Below are 17,111 nucleotides of genomic sequence, written 5' to 3'. Positions count from 1 at the left end.
ACAGGTGGGCATACTAAACAGAGCGTGATGCAAAACCAGGTTGGAAATCTTGGCAAAGCACAGAATCTAACGCTTCCTTCAGATAGCCTTGCGGCTGGCTTCCTCAATCACATGCTCAGTTATCTCACACTGACTCCAAACCAGTTACACAAAACCTTGTGACCATGCTGCCTGAGTGGACAGATTCTTTATCTTGGCAAAACTTCAAAGTCACTTACTGTTTGTGCTGAATCCAGCAGACCAAATCCTAAATTGTTACCACTTTGGGGCTCATGATCTTACAACTTAACCCTGTCAGTAAAGCTTATGAAAGGGCACTCACTTGCAACAAACACCAAGTTAGGTAAGAATGGTATGGTTATGAGCAGTGTCACTAGCTCGGGAAACCAGTGGCTAGGGATCTTCCACCACACTTAGTAGCTAGGAGAGATGTCGCTTACTTGTATGGTGTCTTCCGGAGGGACAAGGTCTGCTTCATGTGCCTGCTTTGCTTTAGCAGGCTTATTCTCTCATGGGAAGTCAGGCCCAGGAAAGCAATCTGAAAAGGGATATTCGAAAGTGCAAGAAAAAGACCATATTGCAACTCATCATCCTTAGCAACATCATCACATGACACCAGCAAACACTTATTACTCCCCAGAAGGGAGTGTAAGCTACACAGAAAGTTCATGAAGAAATGGAATTAAAACCTAAGTTTATTTTTGTGTAAAACATTTTGAAATTCATGCAGTTTTAAAATACTATTTCCCATGACAAGTTTTTTGAAGACCACTCACATACACCTATAATCTGGGCATCCCTTCTGCCTCCATCCCCATCATCAGATTTTTACTACCCACAAGGAAAGTGCTAAGCACTAACTTTCAACTGTGAAATAACAATTTTTTAAGCCAAGGTTTATGGTCATGTTTACATTAACACATTCCAGATGAATAAAAGGATGTAACTGAAATTAGTACAATTGTCTCAACTTGTATGTTCTTTACAACTCTTTGAAATGATCATGAAAATGACTAAAAAAAAAAAAAAGTTAATCTGAAGAACATTAAAATCCACTAATTTGGAAAAAACAAGATTTAAAGGGACTTTGAAATCAATAAATACCATAAATCTAGAGGAAAATTAAGATTTAAGGTGACTTTAAAACTTTCAAATAATTAAAATAACATCAAGTTTTGTTCCCACTAAACAGAGCTCATTACACTATCTTCACACTGTTTAAAGATTCAAGATAATATATTTAAATATTTAGTGAAGAGCTTTAGAGAGGCAGGACAACTGATCTAAAGCCACACAGCTTACCGAGGAAGAGCTGAGACTGATACCTTGGGAAGTATGAGAACAGAGCCCATGCTGTGGTCTACAGCCTCAGTTTGACTTACCATAGTTAAAACTGTATCTACCTAGAAAGCTCAGAAGTTGTAAACTTTCGAAGAGCCAGACTTTTTGTTAATTAGGAAAACAAACGCTCTGACTTCTTATTTTTTGAAAACTGTGTGAAATCCTTAGTTCATTTTCTTGCTAGAAAGAAAAAAAATATGTACCCTTCTTTTGACAGTTAAGAATATTATAGTCTCCCATACTATTTACTTGTTCTAAGAGAGCAGAAAAGAGGAGAAATTTAGAATTGACACTTGAAATCTTAGGTTCTACTTATAACTCCACCTCCACTGGGGTCTATGGACATTAAACAAAGAATAGTATCTCTGCTTGTGAGGAAACAGACAGGAAGTGCATTGGAAAATGTAAAGCACATATAAATATTAGGTGTTATAAATGATAGTATTAATTAGTCATTGATACTAATATCCATTTTCATTGCCTGAGTCTGTTGCTGCCTTAGGGTTGAAGAGATTCAGATAAATGTTCAAAGACCTGAAGTAATTGGATCAGGCTGATGACTGCTGCCTACTCTATGTGGACAGGCCAAAGCAAAGGTGAAGATTACATTAGGTCCTGGAGGAAGGAAGCGAGGAAGGGACAGACACTTCATAAAATACTGACAGTGACTACTGCCCCGAGGTTGAACTTTCTAATGGCCATGACCTTCTCCAAAAATGTAATTACCATGTCCACTGACCAGTGATGGATCTTTCTTTTTTCCCACACCTAAACTAAGGGAAAAAAACCATCTCACATCTACATGATGCTTTACACTTTGTATCACACTTTCACATACTCTAATGTAATTGCATGATGTAAAAATCCCAGAATGAGACAGTCTGAAGACCTGAGTTTCCAGGTCGGATTTTGCCACTCATGGGGTGAACCTGAGAAATTCACCTCCCTATATCTGTAAGTGTAAAACAAAGAGACCCCATTGGGTAATTCCTCCATCCATCTCTAACAATTTATTAATCTGTAGGCCATGCTTTGTCACAGACAAAGAAATGGAAATTAGGAGAGGTAAAATGACATGACCTTCAAAGAAAGAGACAGGCAGAACTAGAATTGGAGTGTTTTGATTTTCAATCAATGTCTTTCTACTTCACCACAACTAATTAAGTGTTCCTCAAGGGTGTTATATGAAGAGAAATAAATATCTGAAAGATAGACAATGGGATGCTGGACTGTCTGACTTTGTCTGTACTAGCAATGTCAGGGCACACTTAAATAGCAGACTGACAGACTTGCAACTCCTTATGAAGAAATGTGCTTTTGTGACAATATGGAAAAAATCAGTCGGTGGGCGGGAACTGAAGGGAGGGGAATCCCAGATTATACAGAACTGTATGATAAAATTCAAAAATTAAAATAAAAATTTAAAAAAATACCTGAAAGAGTTGATTTACTAATAAGAATGTTGACCACGAGAAATGGAAAGCTGCTAGCATGAAGATATATACAACCCAAGGAGAACAGGCAACAATCTGACTGAGGTAGGTCCATAGTCCATCTTCTTTGAATGTTGTGGCACAATGATTTGACCAATCTATAAATTTAAAAAGTGAAGAGGAACCCATTGTTAAAATGACAACAGACTAGAGAACACTCTTCTAGTAAATTTAACTGCAGAAGTTCTACTTAAAACAAGAAAGACACAATGGCACAGATCAGACTTCAACTTTCAAAATTCATTCTCTAAATACCAGATTGGGGAACGATGACTTGATGTTAACAAAAGCTATGATCACACCATACGAGCAGCTGACAATGAAGGACTGAAAGAAAAAGCTCTGTAATTCTTTCATTAAAACCAGCATCTTCAGCATAAAATGCCCTGACCAAAACTGTTCCAAGACTTGACAACTGAGAATGATTATTTTCTATGTTGTCCATGTTAAAGCAAGTTAAGCATCTATTACAAGACTGAACATAATTTTTTATTTAAAAGTTCAATGAAGAGGCCACTGTTTTGGTTACAAGATCTTGTAAGTACCAAGATACCAACAGAACAGAATCTAAGTGCATGCAAGACTGGGCATAGGTGTGTTTCTGCATTAGCACCAAAACTACTCCAACAGAAAGAGAAAGGTCGGTTAAAGGGACTTTACAAGAAAGATAAATGCAGGACAGAAATACAGAGCAATATTCGAACAGTTACTCCTCAGTTTCTCCTGTAAGAACTTTTACATGCTAATTAAAAGAGGGTTCTTCACTATTGACTCATTATTTTGACCCTCTATCCCATGCAACCCAGAGCGGTGGGCGACAGAATCACAGAAAAGAATCAACAGAAACAAGGAACCAAATTTCAAGGTTGTGTTAATTTAATGACTTTTGCAGGTACCATAATCATGCATAAATGATGAACCATATCTGAAATGAGAATCTTTTAACTTTGCATCTTGAAGCTTCATAAAGGTTTCTGACAATCTGAAAAGTAACTTTAGGTATTTCTGACAGCACCACTAAAAGGCCAGGACAAAAAGAAATGAATCTATAGTTTACTATTAGCTGTCTATCTTTGTCCTAAAAAGCACTTTTTTTTTCCTGACTCTCATCGGATTCCCAATCATTTTTCATGAACATATGCCAGAAGTATTCCAAGAACCATCATCACAGAGTTAATAAACAAGGTAACAGGTAAAGGGAAATTACATTCTCTTTAGAGCCTCTCATTAGGATGGCAAAAAAAGATGCATCCTATGCACCTGATATTTTAAAAATATCTAATTTCCTACAGCAAGTGGAGAAGATAGAAGTTGAGTAGGAAAGAATATCTTTCTTTCTGGTTATAGATTTTCCATACTTTCTCTTGGAAATCTTTTCAATAACACAGTATAATCTAAGACTAAAGTACTGATTCAAGATTTATTATGTAAAATTCAGCTGTAAATGGTCATGCACATTATCCTACACAATATAACACTCTGATTTATGTTAATATATTCTTATCAGGTAGTCAATGGCTAGTGAATGTGAACTTATACTGTTCCAAGACAATTGTTTTCATCTTTAGACAGTTCTGATAGCTGAGAAGTTCTTCTTGATACTGCTTTAAAACCTTTCTCTCTATAACTTCCAATACACTGATACTTTCTGAGTCACATCACAAAAAATGACAGGAATGGGAAGATCTACAGAGAGGCAGAAGTATTCTACTAAACTACACGAGGAAGGAGGCTTACAGTAGGACTCAAATGACAATAGCACTAATGGTAATTGAAGAAGGGATAACAGTGAGGCCTCATTTAAGAAAGGAGCATGACCTCATGTTTCCTGTTGGTGAAATAAGGACAAACGATACCATACACTCAATTAGTCTAAAGAATTACTCTTATTGTTAGAATACAAATGGACTAAATGCAACCAAATATGCTCAATTAGTCTATACAAGTGTAAGTCTATGTAAGGTTTCTAAGAAACAAAACATAACGTGAAAATTGGTTCAGAGCCAGGGAAAAGACAGAGAAGGTAAGAACTAATGTGTGTCATAAAAAAAAAGGCTGAATGTAATGGAAAAACGCTTTTATCCTTATCAATACAGTCTTATGCTGAACACAGACAGCAAACAAAAGGGACTATTTTTAGTGAGGAGTGAGAAGGCAGGAGACTAGTGGAGTAAAATTTGGCTCCTCTCCTGCAGGACCAATTCCAAGAAAAAAGTTGGCCCATGGGCCAACTCAGGTTTTCCAGGAATGAATGTTATTGTTGGGCCTTAAACAGGCAGCTGTCTCAACAAAAGGAAGCAATGTCATAAAATCCTTTATTTCTTATATTGTAAGATATACTCTGAGGTTTTGAAACTCCAGTGCTCAAGGTTACTCATGGCCTCTGACAATAACTGAGCTCAGTTCTGATAAATTGATTTGGGTGATGACAGATTCAGCTGCAAAAGCAGTTCCTAGTGCTTAGAAACACCCAAAGTGTCAGGTGGGAAAGGGTATTACAAGGAAACTGAGGCTTCACCATATCTTCTCCTTGGCAAAATAACCATTTCACACAGATACTAATAAACAATCGCTGAGCATAAACCCCCAAATGAAACAAAAACAAAGTCCATAGGGAAGGAAACTGATACTGGAGGATGAACACAAAAAGGAATTATCTTTCAACAAAGAGAGAAAGAGAAAGTGAGTCAGAGACAGAGACAGAGAGAACAAGAAAGGGCTCCCTAATTTTTAAATGGCCATGGTGGTCCAGGACTAGGCATGACTTAAGCCAGGAGTTCCTGAACTCAGTCCAGCTCTCCTACAGGGATGGAAGGAACCCAAGCTTCTGAGATGTTTCCTGCTGCCTCCCAGGGCAAACAATAGCAGGAAGTTGAGGTCAGGAGCTACAACTGGGTATTGAGCCCCGGTATTTCAATGTGGGGTGTGGGCATCTCAACCTCTAGATCACTTTCCCTTACACAAAATTTAAGCTAAGAGAACCAAAAAAGGGGTCAGGTGAGAAGGAGGAGATAGTGAAGGAGTAGCAGAGGGAGGCAGAAAGAGACAGACAGGCACTAGTGGGGCTGCTAAAAGGAAGAAGAATATATGAAAAATAATTAAGAAAAAATTTCCTAATATTTTTCTGATTCACAGATTTCAATCCCAGTACAAAAGGAGCACAGATATGAACAGAGGTGAATAGAAACAGGTCACAAATGACATGTTTGTGTTAAGCGTCTAAGCCTTCAACATGAACAGCTACAGCCCAAATAAAGAAACCGTGAGTACTATATGCTTTTCCAAACAGAACCTCGAAGATCTAAAGTATAGTCACACAGTTTTTAGTAGCTGAACAAATGTCATCTTTTCTACAATTCACTTCCTTGTTCTCAGTCATCACCTTGGAACAGCTATTTGTTGCTCCCTGTAGGAGACCCCTAGGCTTGCTTTAAAATAGCTACTCAAAGATACATCTTTTCCAAATTCTTTTTTCCAACCTTTTAATTGTTGCAGTTTTCCCATCAGGAATCTGACCTGACACTTCATTAAATTATAGGAGCTTTCTGAGCTGTCATCCTTTGTGTACTGTGACTGTTCAGCCCCAACCTTTCCACCACCCACCTTCCCTTCTTCCTTGTTTTTTTTCACCTGCCACCTCTTACTTTGCTCATAAGCAGCTGACCTTTCCTCTTCACTAAGAGACTCTGTACTTGTCCTGAGTGACTTTCTATTTTGAACGTCTCAGGTTCTCTCCCCAAGACTGAAAATGAACCTCTTAGGAGCATTTTCTGCAGCTTCCTGAGGCCAGAAGAGTCTTAGAGGTATCTGCTTCATTTTCCTTATGAGTTTGGCTTATGAATGAGGTTTTACAAGAAAAATGGAGAGTTGGGTGTGGGTACATGATCTTATTGTGAGGAAAACATATACTTACACACAAAAGATCCATATATAATCCAGTCACACACTACGGAAAGGAAAAGCAAGAAGAATATGTAATAGTGATGGTTGCCAAAACCTAAAACAAAGAGAAAGAACAAACTTAGTGCTACCTTACAATTATTCTCTAGGGAAGACTTTGGTAACCATAATGCTATCAAAAACCTTCACCAAAAATAAACCAGAACCCAAGTTGCTGCTTTGCTTCTGAAGACGAGTACACTCAAATCAAATAGTTCCGTAAATCATAGTTGGCTGCTTTTGTTTACTGAATATTCATTCAGTACTCATCTTAAAATGGCAATTCTTTGAACAGACCATAATTAACTAAGAAAATCTCTTGTCTGACCTAGTCAGTATTGGAGGGAGGGGAATGGGCAAGATTCTGCATCTTCTTCCTTTGATATGACACTTTTACACAATTTCTGAAGCATCAAAGTCAGAGAAGGGGAACAGAAACCAAATCTGAAAAGCAGGAAACGTACTCATTGTACATGACTGGACAAAGGGGTAATCAGCAGGGAGCAGAAGCAAAGGAAGCATGAAGGTGCCAGGAGGCTGAGACCCTTCAGTGCCATGTGCTGCTTTTCTTAAAGTGAGGGAGGGGAATGTTTCAATGGTAACACATGCTCCTTAGCTAAAACATCTGGTCCCACCTTCTCTGTAAGCAGCAAAGCACAAGTAAAAATATTGTTAAATACAGTGTGATAAAAACAAAGGCTTACTGCTATTACTTTCTCACTGCCAACTGTGCTGCCAGGCACATTTATCCTCTAACATCCATGGTGGGATTCAGTCCATAAAGCTTGGGACCCCATGACTCATCAGGCCACCTGTTCTCTAGGAACAGGAGAGAATATCAAAACACACCAAGGAAACATGAGTGAATGGAGGTACCCTGCTGGTCATTAGGACTACAAAAGTATATTCTCTCAAGAAGATCCACAACCACATGGCCATCATAAAAAAATATAGAATATATATGTTATTTGTAGTGGAAATACTACAGAAGTGATCTCAAACAAATAATTTCACCTTTTATACTTTCTCAGCTCAAAAATGGAGAGAATACCAACTTCATAGATAATGTTTAGGACCAAATTAGATAGTGAATGTCAAAGTATTTTAAAACCTCTGAAGATAAATAAAATGCAGTAATTGTCCCTATCAACATCAAAAAGTAATCTTCTAAGTCTTATTCCAGAGATCATTTTCAGAGAACGAACTCTCAATGGAGGCCTTAGATGACCCTGCACATGTAACATATGCTTCCCTACCCAGCAGCAATTGAAAAATTTCTCACCTATGCATCGCCCAGTCCACAGGCAGTGTTGATCATATCGAGCTACACAGGAATTGCACACATGGCAGTGGAGTGACCTTAATGGCTTCCGTATCTAAATGGGCAATTAAGAGAGGTCTCAGTGAAAACCACTTTCTTAAATTACAAGCAAAATTTTAAACCTAGGTCATAAAGGCATTGGCAGAAATAAGCTTAAACAGAGCGTCAATTCACCTAGAAGTTCAAGAATGCCTTATTAATATTTATTTCCAGGTGTCTACTCTGATTAGGCCATTAATGAAGATCTTAATTCCAGAGCAGAGCCATCCTGGTTAAGGAGAAAAGAAGCAGGTTGTAAGGCAGAACAAGCAATGGACTAAAAAAGAAGAACCCAAGTTATATTTAGGGCTCTGTCAGTCATCTGGGGGGAAGTCCCTGCTCCCTCAAGTCTTTAATTTCTCAAGTGTAAAACAAGAGGTTTCATTTAGTGGTTTCCTAGGTCACTAAGAGTCTCTGACTTGACATCTTTTCTAATACTACATAATATGGCCAAGAAAACCAAACACATTGTAGATAACTCACAGAGGTTTAACCATAAGCAACTTCAAAAGATGTTAAGTATCACTTGCCTATATATTTCAGGCAGAATATTGCTCTGACAGAATGCAAAAAAAAAAAAAAAAACCCATAAAACTAAAGATGCATAACTACATCATGAAGATTTGACAAATGCTTACACAAAGTAGTGTCACCAAGAATTTGTTTTCAGCATAAGAAAGGAAATTATACAGAAACGACTCACAAGACAGGAGGTACAAAATGTTCTGAAGTCCAGACAGCCACTTTCTGCAAGGGTGATGATATTCTGAAAGACATCAAATTTGACCTTGTGATTGCGTTTTATTGGAGATTGTATTATGTGTGGCTATTTCTCACAGCTCTTGTTACAACCTCAAGTAGCTAAAAAGGCAATTTGGAATGCATGTCACTAAGTCATTCTGTGCTAGAAATCACAGAGCTTTTCAGGGCTGTATTTTCAACTAACAGACAACAAATTAAACTTCATTAAAAACCACACCTCCTCCTGATGAATGGCAAACACCTCCCAGATACAATCTTCTAGAGAAAAAGAGAAATGCACTCATGTACACGTAAAGCAGAAAGAAATTAAAACCACTAGTCTCCATCAGCCTTGATGGTTACAAAACCAGCAGGTGAGTCCTGTGAGAACACGGTCTTTGGGTAACAAAGAGATCATGATCACACACTCCACCTTTCCCCACCCCCAAACACACACTTCCAAAGATTTGTGAGCAATGGAAAATGTGCCACATCCTCCTGCAGCTTTGTATTTGAGAAAGAAAAGGAACATTTCAGCAGGGAGGAAGGTATCCTCTGAGCCTGGCTAGTACTATTATATTATACATACATCATTTTTAAAAGACTATAGGTGGACCAAAGCCACCTAAATGTTATATAAACATATACGAACAATGTGTAACAGCAGAGAAACTTCATCCAGCTAGTTTAATTATTCCATATTTATGTTGCACTTATTAGGTGCCAGGTATTAGAGACGCACCCATGACAAAATCAATGGAGCTCTGTCTGAATGAATGTAGTCTTGTATTTTAAGATACTGGCATCGGTAGCACTTCAGAGAAAACTTACCACTTTCCTTTCTTCTTCAGAAGTCTTAGTGAAACCTGGATCGGTTGCCCAAGTCTTGTAGAAGAAGTACAAAAAGGCTAAAATGCTAAAAATGAAAATGAAATAGAAAGGGGTGCCTGCTAAATGTTAAAGCCAAGTTAAGGAATATTGTTAAGCTTCCACTAAGATCATAATTATAACATCAACAGAACTTACCACTGGGGTCTCAAAACTATCTTCTCTGCTTCTATCCCCATGTTCCTAAAGTACACACACCCCTTACCCCAAAGCTGCCTCAAGCCTATGATGTAATCCTGCAGGAATTTACTCCAAGTTGGCTAATAATTAATGCTTCCTCATTAGTTGAAACTCACATTAAATATTAATAGGAATAGATGGAATTTATGAGGAACATCCTAAAGACTAGAAAGCAATCAAGATTCAAATAAATTTATCCCTACTGGTATAATGGTTGGTTCTCCCGTGTATCTCTAGAAAAACATTCTCTGGTTATTCTAACATCATTGAAAGAAACAAACCCTGGTTCAGAGATTAAAACCAAAATTATTTCCTCACCTATAGGTAAATGCTTATTAGAATTTTCTGCTGTAAGTTTTAATAACTAATCCTTGTAGTTGCATTAGTGAGTTAATCAGGAAACAGAAACTAATCTCCCTGCAAATGATTACAAACCATATCCTATTTGAGAAAGGCAGACATTAGGAGACAGAATAAGACAAAAAGTATTTTAAGAAAAAAAAAAAGGAAAAAGGATAAATAACTACTTTTCAATTTTTCCCAAACTTTCTTGTGCTAAACTTCTCATACAAAAAGTAAAACTTTGTTCCAGAAAAAGAAAATTGAATGTGCAATTCTAACTCAATGAGCCAATGGAACCAATTGTCATTGCTCAGTTTATTATTGACACAGTAGCTGCCCTCCAAGGTGTTGCCAAAAGATTCCATGCCAAACACCAGAGTGGAAATGGCAGTCATAAACTAAACTAAACCCTAGCTATTCAAACGTGTTCACGGACTTGCAGCCAGGGCTTTGCTTGGCAGTGTGTTAGAAAAGCAGAACTCCATGCTCTACTCCAGGTTTACAGAACCAGTCTCTGTATTTTAATACTTGCACATTGATGTTGAGAAGTGCTATAACTCATAAAGACTAATAGAGCTACCTCTGGTCAGACAGGCAGAAACAAATTCTGTTTAGCTTATCTGTATGAAGGCCTATCTTCAAGAGAGTCCAAAGAACGGTGTAACTGAGTTTTAACAAATTAAGTGTTCTAGAACAGATTAAAATGAACACCACCAAAGAGTACACAGGGCCAAGATTTCTGCTGAAGAATCATATGCTTTTTCTGCAAAGTTGTGATCACCAGACACTTCAAACATGCATTCTGGTGACCCTGTACACTGAGCTGACCATTCTGGATTCCTATTCTGAATAACTTACAAAACATCCTTAGGGAATCACTGGATTGGCCTTGTCTAAGTAAAATGACATTTCTTAGGTGGCTCACTGAGCTCAAACGCTCCTCATTTCCTCTCATTTCCTTCTAAAACCACACTTTGGGAAGTCCAGGTCCTAACTGCCTTTAGAATCCTGCTTCCCTTCTCCGTCTCCTTCTAAGTATGTCTTTTCTGTCTCCCTAGAGACAAGAATTCTCACTTTCCCAAATTTAAGAAAGAAATTTTAGGGCACCATGACCTTAGACAGCTATTATTTATGGGCCTGTCAGCCTCCTCAGCCTCCTCTGTAGTCTGGTCAGCCTTTTGCAATTAAAGTCTCTTCATACAGAGCTAAGAGTTACCAATCTATAGCCTCCATCTATTGTTTTCCATTCACTGATCTTTTCAATCCCCGCCATACCTCTCCTTAGCACTCATTTACATAAGCTTGTTATTTTATTCAACCAAAACAACTACTCTCTGCAGGGCACTGCCTCCAAGGGTAGACTTCCAAACACTGGGACCAGGAGGAAGTAATCAGGCTATTCATACTAGAGTTTTCTGGTCCTATCGTTTTGTTTATGATCTTGTCATTAAGTCTTTTATATTTTTATTTTGAATTTTTGAATTATGTGGTACAATTTCATATAGACTGTGATTTCCTCCCCCCCAAAGTCATTAAATCTTTTAAAAGAGAATCCAAAAGCAGAGTAAATACATTTCAGGTGTGTACTGACCAAGTGAAACTGCTGTTGTCCTTTACCTCAACATTCAAATGCTCATAATACTATTTCTAAATATGTGGGCTTCTTGGACAATTGCATTAGTAGCCACATTGGGCATTTAATTTAAGTTCCCATTTTTTTTCACTTTTTTACAATGCTTTGCGTTCTACAGCTGATTCCCTGAAGTACAGGACTTAAAGTTATTTATTGCTCTTGCTCTTAAAATGAATTCACAAATACAACAAATAGTGTTTCTTGCCTGTCTTAATGTTACCTCCAAATTCATGGGTAAGGTTCTATTTTCTTTCATTCAATTCTCCTCATAAAAGCCATATACTTATATTACTTGCTGAACACATAAGTAAAAGGTATCAAAGAAACAATCACCTGAGGAGCTGACAAAGAGCTGCCCTCAAACTCATTTCAACACAACGCCTTTCATGATTTAATTTATAAGACTAATAATGAAGAGTTAGGTACTGTTTATAAGATGCCAACTATAGATACGAGCCAGTTTTGTAAAGATACAGTCAAGGCCTGACGTGATGGCTCAAATGGCTAATCTTTTTTTTCTCTCTCTCTTTTTTTTATAATTATATTTTGACAATCTTTACATAGTTGATTAGGGTAAATCAAATGGCTAATCTTCTGCCTGCAAGTGCTGCCATCCCATATGGGTGCCATTTAGTGTCCTGGCTACTCCACTTCCCATCCAGCTCCCTGCTTACAGCCTGGGAAAGCAGTGGAGGATGGCCCAAATCCTTGGGACCATTTACTTGCATGAGTGACCTGGAGGACACTCTTAGGTCCTGAGTTTGGATCAGTTCAGCTCTGGGAGAGTGAACTGACAGATATCTTTCTGTCTCTCCTTCTCTCTGTAAATTTGCCTTTCCAATAAAAATAATAAATACATCTTGAAAAGTAAAAATATCATAGTCACTCCTATCTAGTCAATAGTGCTACCCCCAAAGCAAAAGCACTGAGCCTCAGTGAAAATTAAATAATTCATCAATGACACATAGCTAGTAAGAAAAGCTAAACTCAAGATGAACCTGCCTGATTCTAAAAATCCCACTCTTACTGCAAATACCCCAGTCCCTTTTCCCATATCAGTCAGTAGCCCCAGGAGCGTAAGTTCCATTCAATCTAGACAGGGCAACCAGAAATGAAGACAGTCTAACCAGAAAGAATGGGACTCTGCAGTGCAGCAGCTCAATTCATCTACAGAGCAGTTCTAACAGCGTTTAACAATGAGCTTGAAATACTATTCTGATGGTCAAGTATGCCACCTACTGACTCACATGCTCTCAAAACCAGCAGCTTCACATGGGTGCCTAAATGCACTGGATTTACATTGTACTAATAAGTAAAATATTCCATTGGGTCAGTTTCAACATCTGAAGCTTCTGTTTAGTTCTAGAAATCAATTTTTTAATATAATAGTGTCTTAACAATCAACAAGCTGTTTGTAGTTAAGCTTAACATTTATTTGATATTTTCAAACAATAGAGTTACATTTTAAAAAAATTTTTGACATTGCAAATTCTAAATAGCTCAAAAGGGAACTTTCTTATTTTGTATGCAAAATGTAAGCAATTGCAGTTGTTCAGACTTTACAAAGTCATCAGGGGGGCTGGTGTTTAGCTTAGCAGTTTAGATGGCCAAATCCCACATGGCCCGTACCCGAGTTTGCCACTTAGGTTTGGCTCCCCACTACCTTCTTGCCAAGGTACAACCTGGGAGGCAGCAGTAAAAGGAGCTCTTTTAAATTACGTTGTTTCTATTTCTCTCCCTCCCTCTTTGTTTCTGCCTCTCAAATAAATACTTTAAAAAATTTAAGTCAATCAGAAAACATAATTTTAACACCTTGTTTTACTCCACTGCCACATAGGTTAATAAGTAAAAAACATCAGCTATCCCTTCTTAGTAGCATGTCAATCATCCTAGAATTTATGATCTTTGGGTCTCTGCAAGTGATTCTGGTGGAAACTGTACTGGTTGCTTGATGCACTCAATGCTTACTTAGAAGTTAATAGATTTTTTTCTCCTAATAATACCGTCTAAGCCTTCAGTAAGTTACCTGAATAAGGCCAGTGCGTTAAAATCTATCAAAAAGCCAGTAATTATGAGACAAAACTGAGGGACAGTACAGTCAAATGACCTCCACAACATATACCCCATTCACTTAAAAGCAACTGAAAAAGAGATACTACTTGGAAATGAAGAACAGTATTAAAGCAAAAACATGATGCAACAAACTCAGAGAACTCAGTCTCCATTCCCCCGGATTCCCGAGGAAAAGAACCCCAGAGGTCAGAATATGAACTCTCACAAACACTGTTTTCTTTTTTTTAAAAATGCCTTTAACCAGCTGAACAATAAAAGGTAGTTAAAGAAGCATGTTAAAGATACATTTCTATCCACATTTCTTTTTCCCAATTCTGTAAGAAAAGCAGGGCTTTAATGCTTTTCTAGGGTTCTTGGGAGGGGAGAAGGACATCTAGAAAGAGATGGGAAGACTGAAAATCCCTCCCATTTAACTTGAGTCACAGATATAACCCAGTAAGTATCTACCTCTCCATGTCCAGGTAGCTGGCCTTGGCTAACTGAAAGAGGACAATACATTCCTGGCTGGTCTTGGGTCTGGCCCTTATCCTCTAGTGACAAATCACTCCTAAAGTGAGCTGCATTTTCCCCACAAGTTTCTACTCAACAGGTCATGTAAGAATTCTGTGGATACTGATTATTTTTTTGAAATGACCAGGTTAAAGTAGCACACAAAATATGGTAAAACATACATTAGGAGTACTACTTATCAAAGTTTTGTTTCACATACATTTTGAGTGGCAAGATAAATTAATTTTACTGTGGCCTGAGAATCACTGCCATTTCACTGTTACTGAGGAAGTCATCTTTCCCCCATGATGTTAAAAGGCCAGGTAGTATCCAGCATATTTATCAATCAAAACTACTGACCAAGCTGAAAAGGCCACTCAATCCTGAAGAAATTTCAGATCAATTCAACAAATTACTGTGGGTTCAAATAAGACAAAAAGCTGTCTCTTATGAGCAACACACTAAACACAAACTGTGCTCAGATTCTTTACAAAATCAAGTAATTTTTAAAACTAAACATCAACTAAACTTATTAAATGAATGCAAATGTTGTTTGTATTCCTTGGATCTCTTCTAATACTTAAATTCCCAATAATAGCATTACCACTTTTTTAAAAGGCAAAATGAGTCTATGTTTAAGGTTAAAGGATATCAGGAAAGAACAAGTTGAACCACGTCATAAATATCCAAAAAATGGAACTTAGGAGAAAGACTGTCGGTAAGTACACAAGGTTTTTATATCCGACCAGGAACCTAAAAGAAAACACAAACATAAGGTATTAGTAAACATCTGAATGTGACTTATATTAATTTTAGTTCTAAACTCTGCTAAATAATAACAGCAATAGTTCTCACTTACTAAATGCTTTATACACATCACTTTCTTTTTATGTGTAGAGGAGTATAATTACATTTTATTTGATTTCTGTCCATCGATCAATGAATAGACAACTCTGTTTATCTGGGATAAGTAGACAAATGTGTGACTTCTAGAGGCACGCAATAATAATACTAATAATAAAGAACTACAAAATAAACTTCATTAGTACATACACCAATAAAAAGGCTTCACAGAAAAATTGGGTCTCCTTTTTAGCATGCCTATCAAAAACCAATTTTTTTTTTATTTTTATGGTTCAATTCCATAGGGTCTGGGATTTCCCTACCCCCTCCCCATATACATCACTTTTCTTTTTTAAAAGATTTACTTTTTAAAATTTTTTAAATTAGAAAGGCAGATAGAGAGGAGACACAGAGAGAAAGATCTTCCATATGCTGGTTCAATCGCCCACACAGCCACAACAGCCAGACCTGAACCGATACAAAACCAAGAGCCAGGAGCTTCTTCCTGGTCTCCCATAGGATATAGGGTCCCAGGGCCTCAGACCATCCTCAATTGCCTTCCCAGGCCACAAGCAAGGAGCTAGAGGGGAAGTGAGCAGCTGGGATTAGAACCATTGGCCATATGGGATCCTGGCTGATGCAAGGCAAGGATTTAGCCACTAAGCTATCATGCCAGGCTCCATATACATTAATTTCATTGTGGCAATAAATATGTACCATCATCATCCCATTTTACACGTAAGAACACTGAAGTAATGACAACCCTAAAGAAATAGGTGTTCTAGTTCTAACTTTCACATGCCACTCACAGTACCTGAATTTTTTAGATTTATTTATTTGAATGATAGAGTTACAGAGAGAAAGAAAGAGATATTTTATCCAGCGGTTCATTCTTGAAATGGCCACAACAACCAGGTCTGGGCTAGGCTGAAGCCAGCGGCTTCTTCTAAGGTGTCCACCTGACTACATGGTCTCAAGAATGTGGGACATCTTCTGTTACTTTCTCAGGCACAATTATAGGAATCTGGATAGGAAATGGAACACCCAGGACTTGAACCAGTGCCCAAATGGGAAGCTAGAGTCATATGTAGTGGTTTAATCAAAAAAATCACAACACTGGATCCCATAAAAACTTATTCATGAAATTTTATATTTCTATTGAGACACATAGGTGATTTTTGGCATACATTTCTAAATATTCCAAAATGCAAAAATGTGGAGATTTTACCCTCACCTTTAACCAGCTTTCTCCCAGAAGTTAGCAATAAATTTGTGAAACACATAGACACATGCAACCTGAAGGACTTTAAACCAGCCTGCAACTAGTCGGAGAAGTAGATACAACACAAGAAACAGGCATAAAGGTTGAAAGTGCCACTGGTCTCAGCAACATTAGCAATCCTACTTGGGTAACAAGCAACTTGAAGCCCATATATAACTTACTCAGAATGTTTAGTACTTGCAGTTTCAAAAGGAAAAAAAAAACTGTGAACACTGAATATTATCATATGCATGAATACAGTTTACTTGGAAGTATTTTTAAATTTATACCAGGAAATGATTGTGATGGTTGATGGTGGGTGCTAAGTATTTTTTCAAAAGCCACTGGGATCATAACCATAACTACAATTAAAATTGTGTTCAGAAGAGCTAGCGATTGTAAATTTGAGGCACTCAGCATGCTTCCAGAATAGGCCAAATGAGCCACTGAAACTGCCAGGAGAGGGCAAAAGCAGCATTCGATCTTTTTAACGAGGTAGTGCAGTGAACCACCTCGTTTGTAAGAGCC

The 17,111-nt window shown here is 37.7% G+C and overlaps 1 protein-coding gene across 1 annotated transcript in view; it reads right to left on the bottom strand.

Annotated features, from left to right (window-relative positions):
• ZDHHC13 (zinc finger DHHC-type palmitoyltransferase 13) overlaps positions 1 to 17,111 on the bottom strand; it is a 51,728-nt gene that overhangs the window by 4,544 nt on the left and 30,073 nt on the right. Inside the window, exons 10-16 of the mRNA XM_040980001.1 lie at positions 15,132 to 15,232; positions 9,706 to 9,830; positions 8,837 to 8,899; positions 8,056 to 8,149; positions 6,748 to 6,831; positions 2,775 to 2,932; positions 441 to 538 (exon numbers count right to left, since the gene is read on the bottom strand). Coding sequence (XP_040835935.1) covers positions 441 to 538; positions 2,775 to 2,932; positions 6,748 to 6,831; positions 8,056 to 8,149; positions 8,837 to 8,899; positions 9,706 to 9,830; positions 15,132 to 15,232 — 723 coding nt within the window. The remainder of the gene's footprint in view (positions 1 to 440; positions 539 to 2,774; positions 2,933 to 6,747; positions 6,832 to 8,055; positions 8,150 to 8,836; positions 8,900 to 9,705; positions 9,831 to 15,131; positions 15,233 to 17,111) is intronic.

This window comes from Ochotona curzoniae, unplaced genomic scaffold (assembly GCF_017591425.1).
Source record: "Ochotona curzoniae isolate NIBS_2020 unplaced genomic scaffold, NIBS_Ocur_1.0 contig_3432, whole genome shotgun sequence".
Classification (NCBI taxonomy): Eukaryota; Metazoa; Chordata; class Mammalia; order Lagomorpha; family Ochotonidae; genus Ochotona; species Ochotona curzoniae.
The sequence above is the reverse complement of the archived record's forward strand: the minus strand, read 5'-3'. Positions and strand labels throughout refer to the sequence as shown.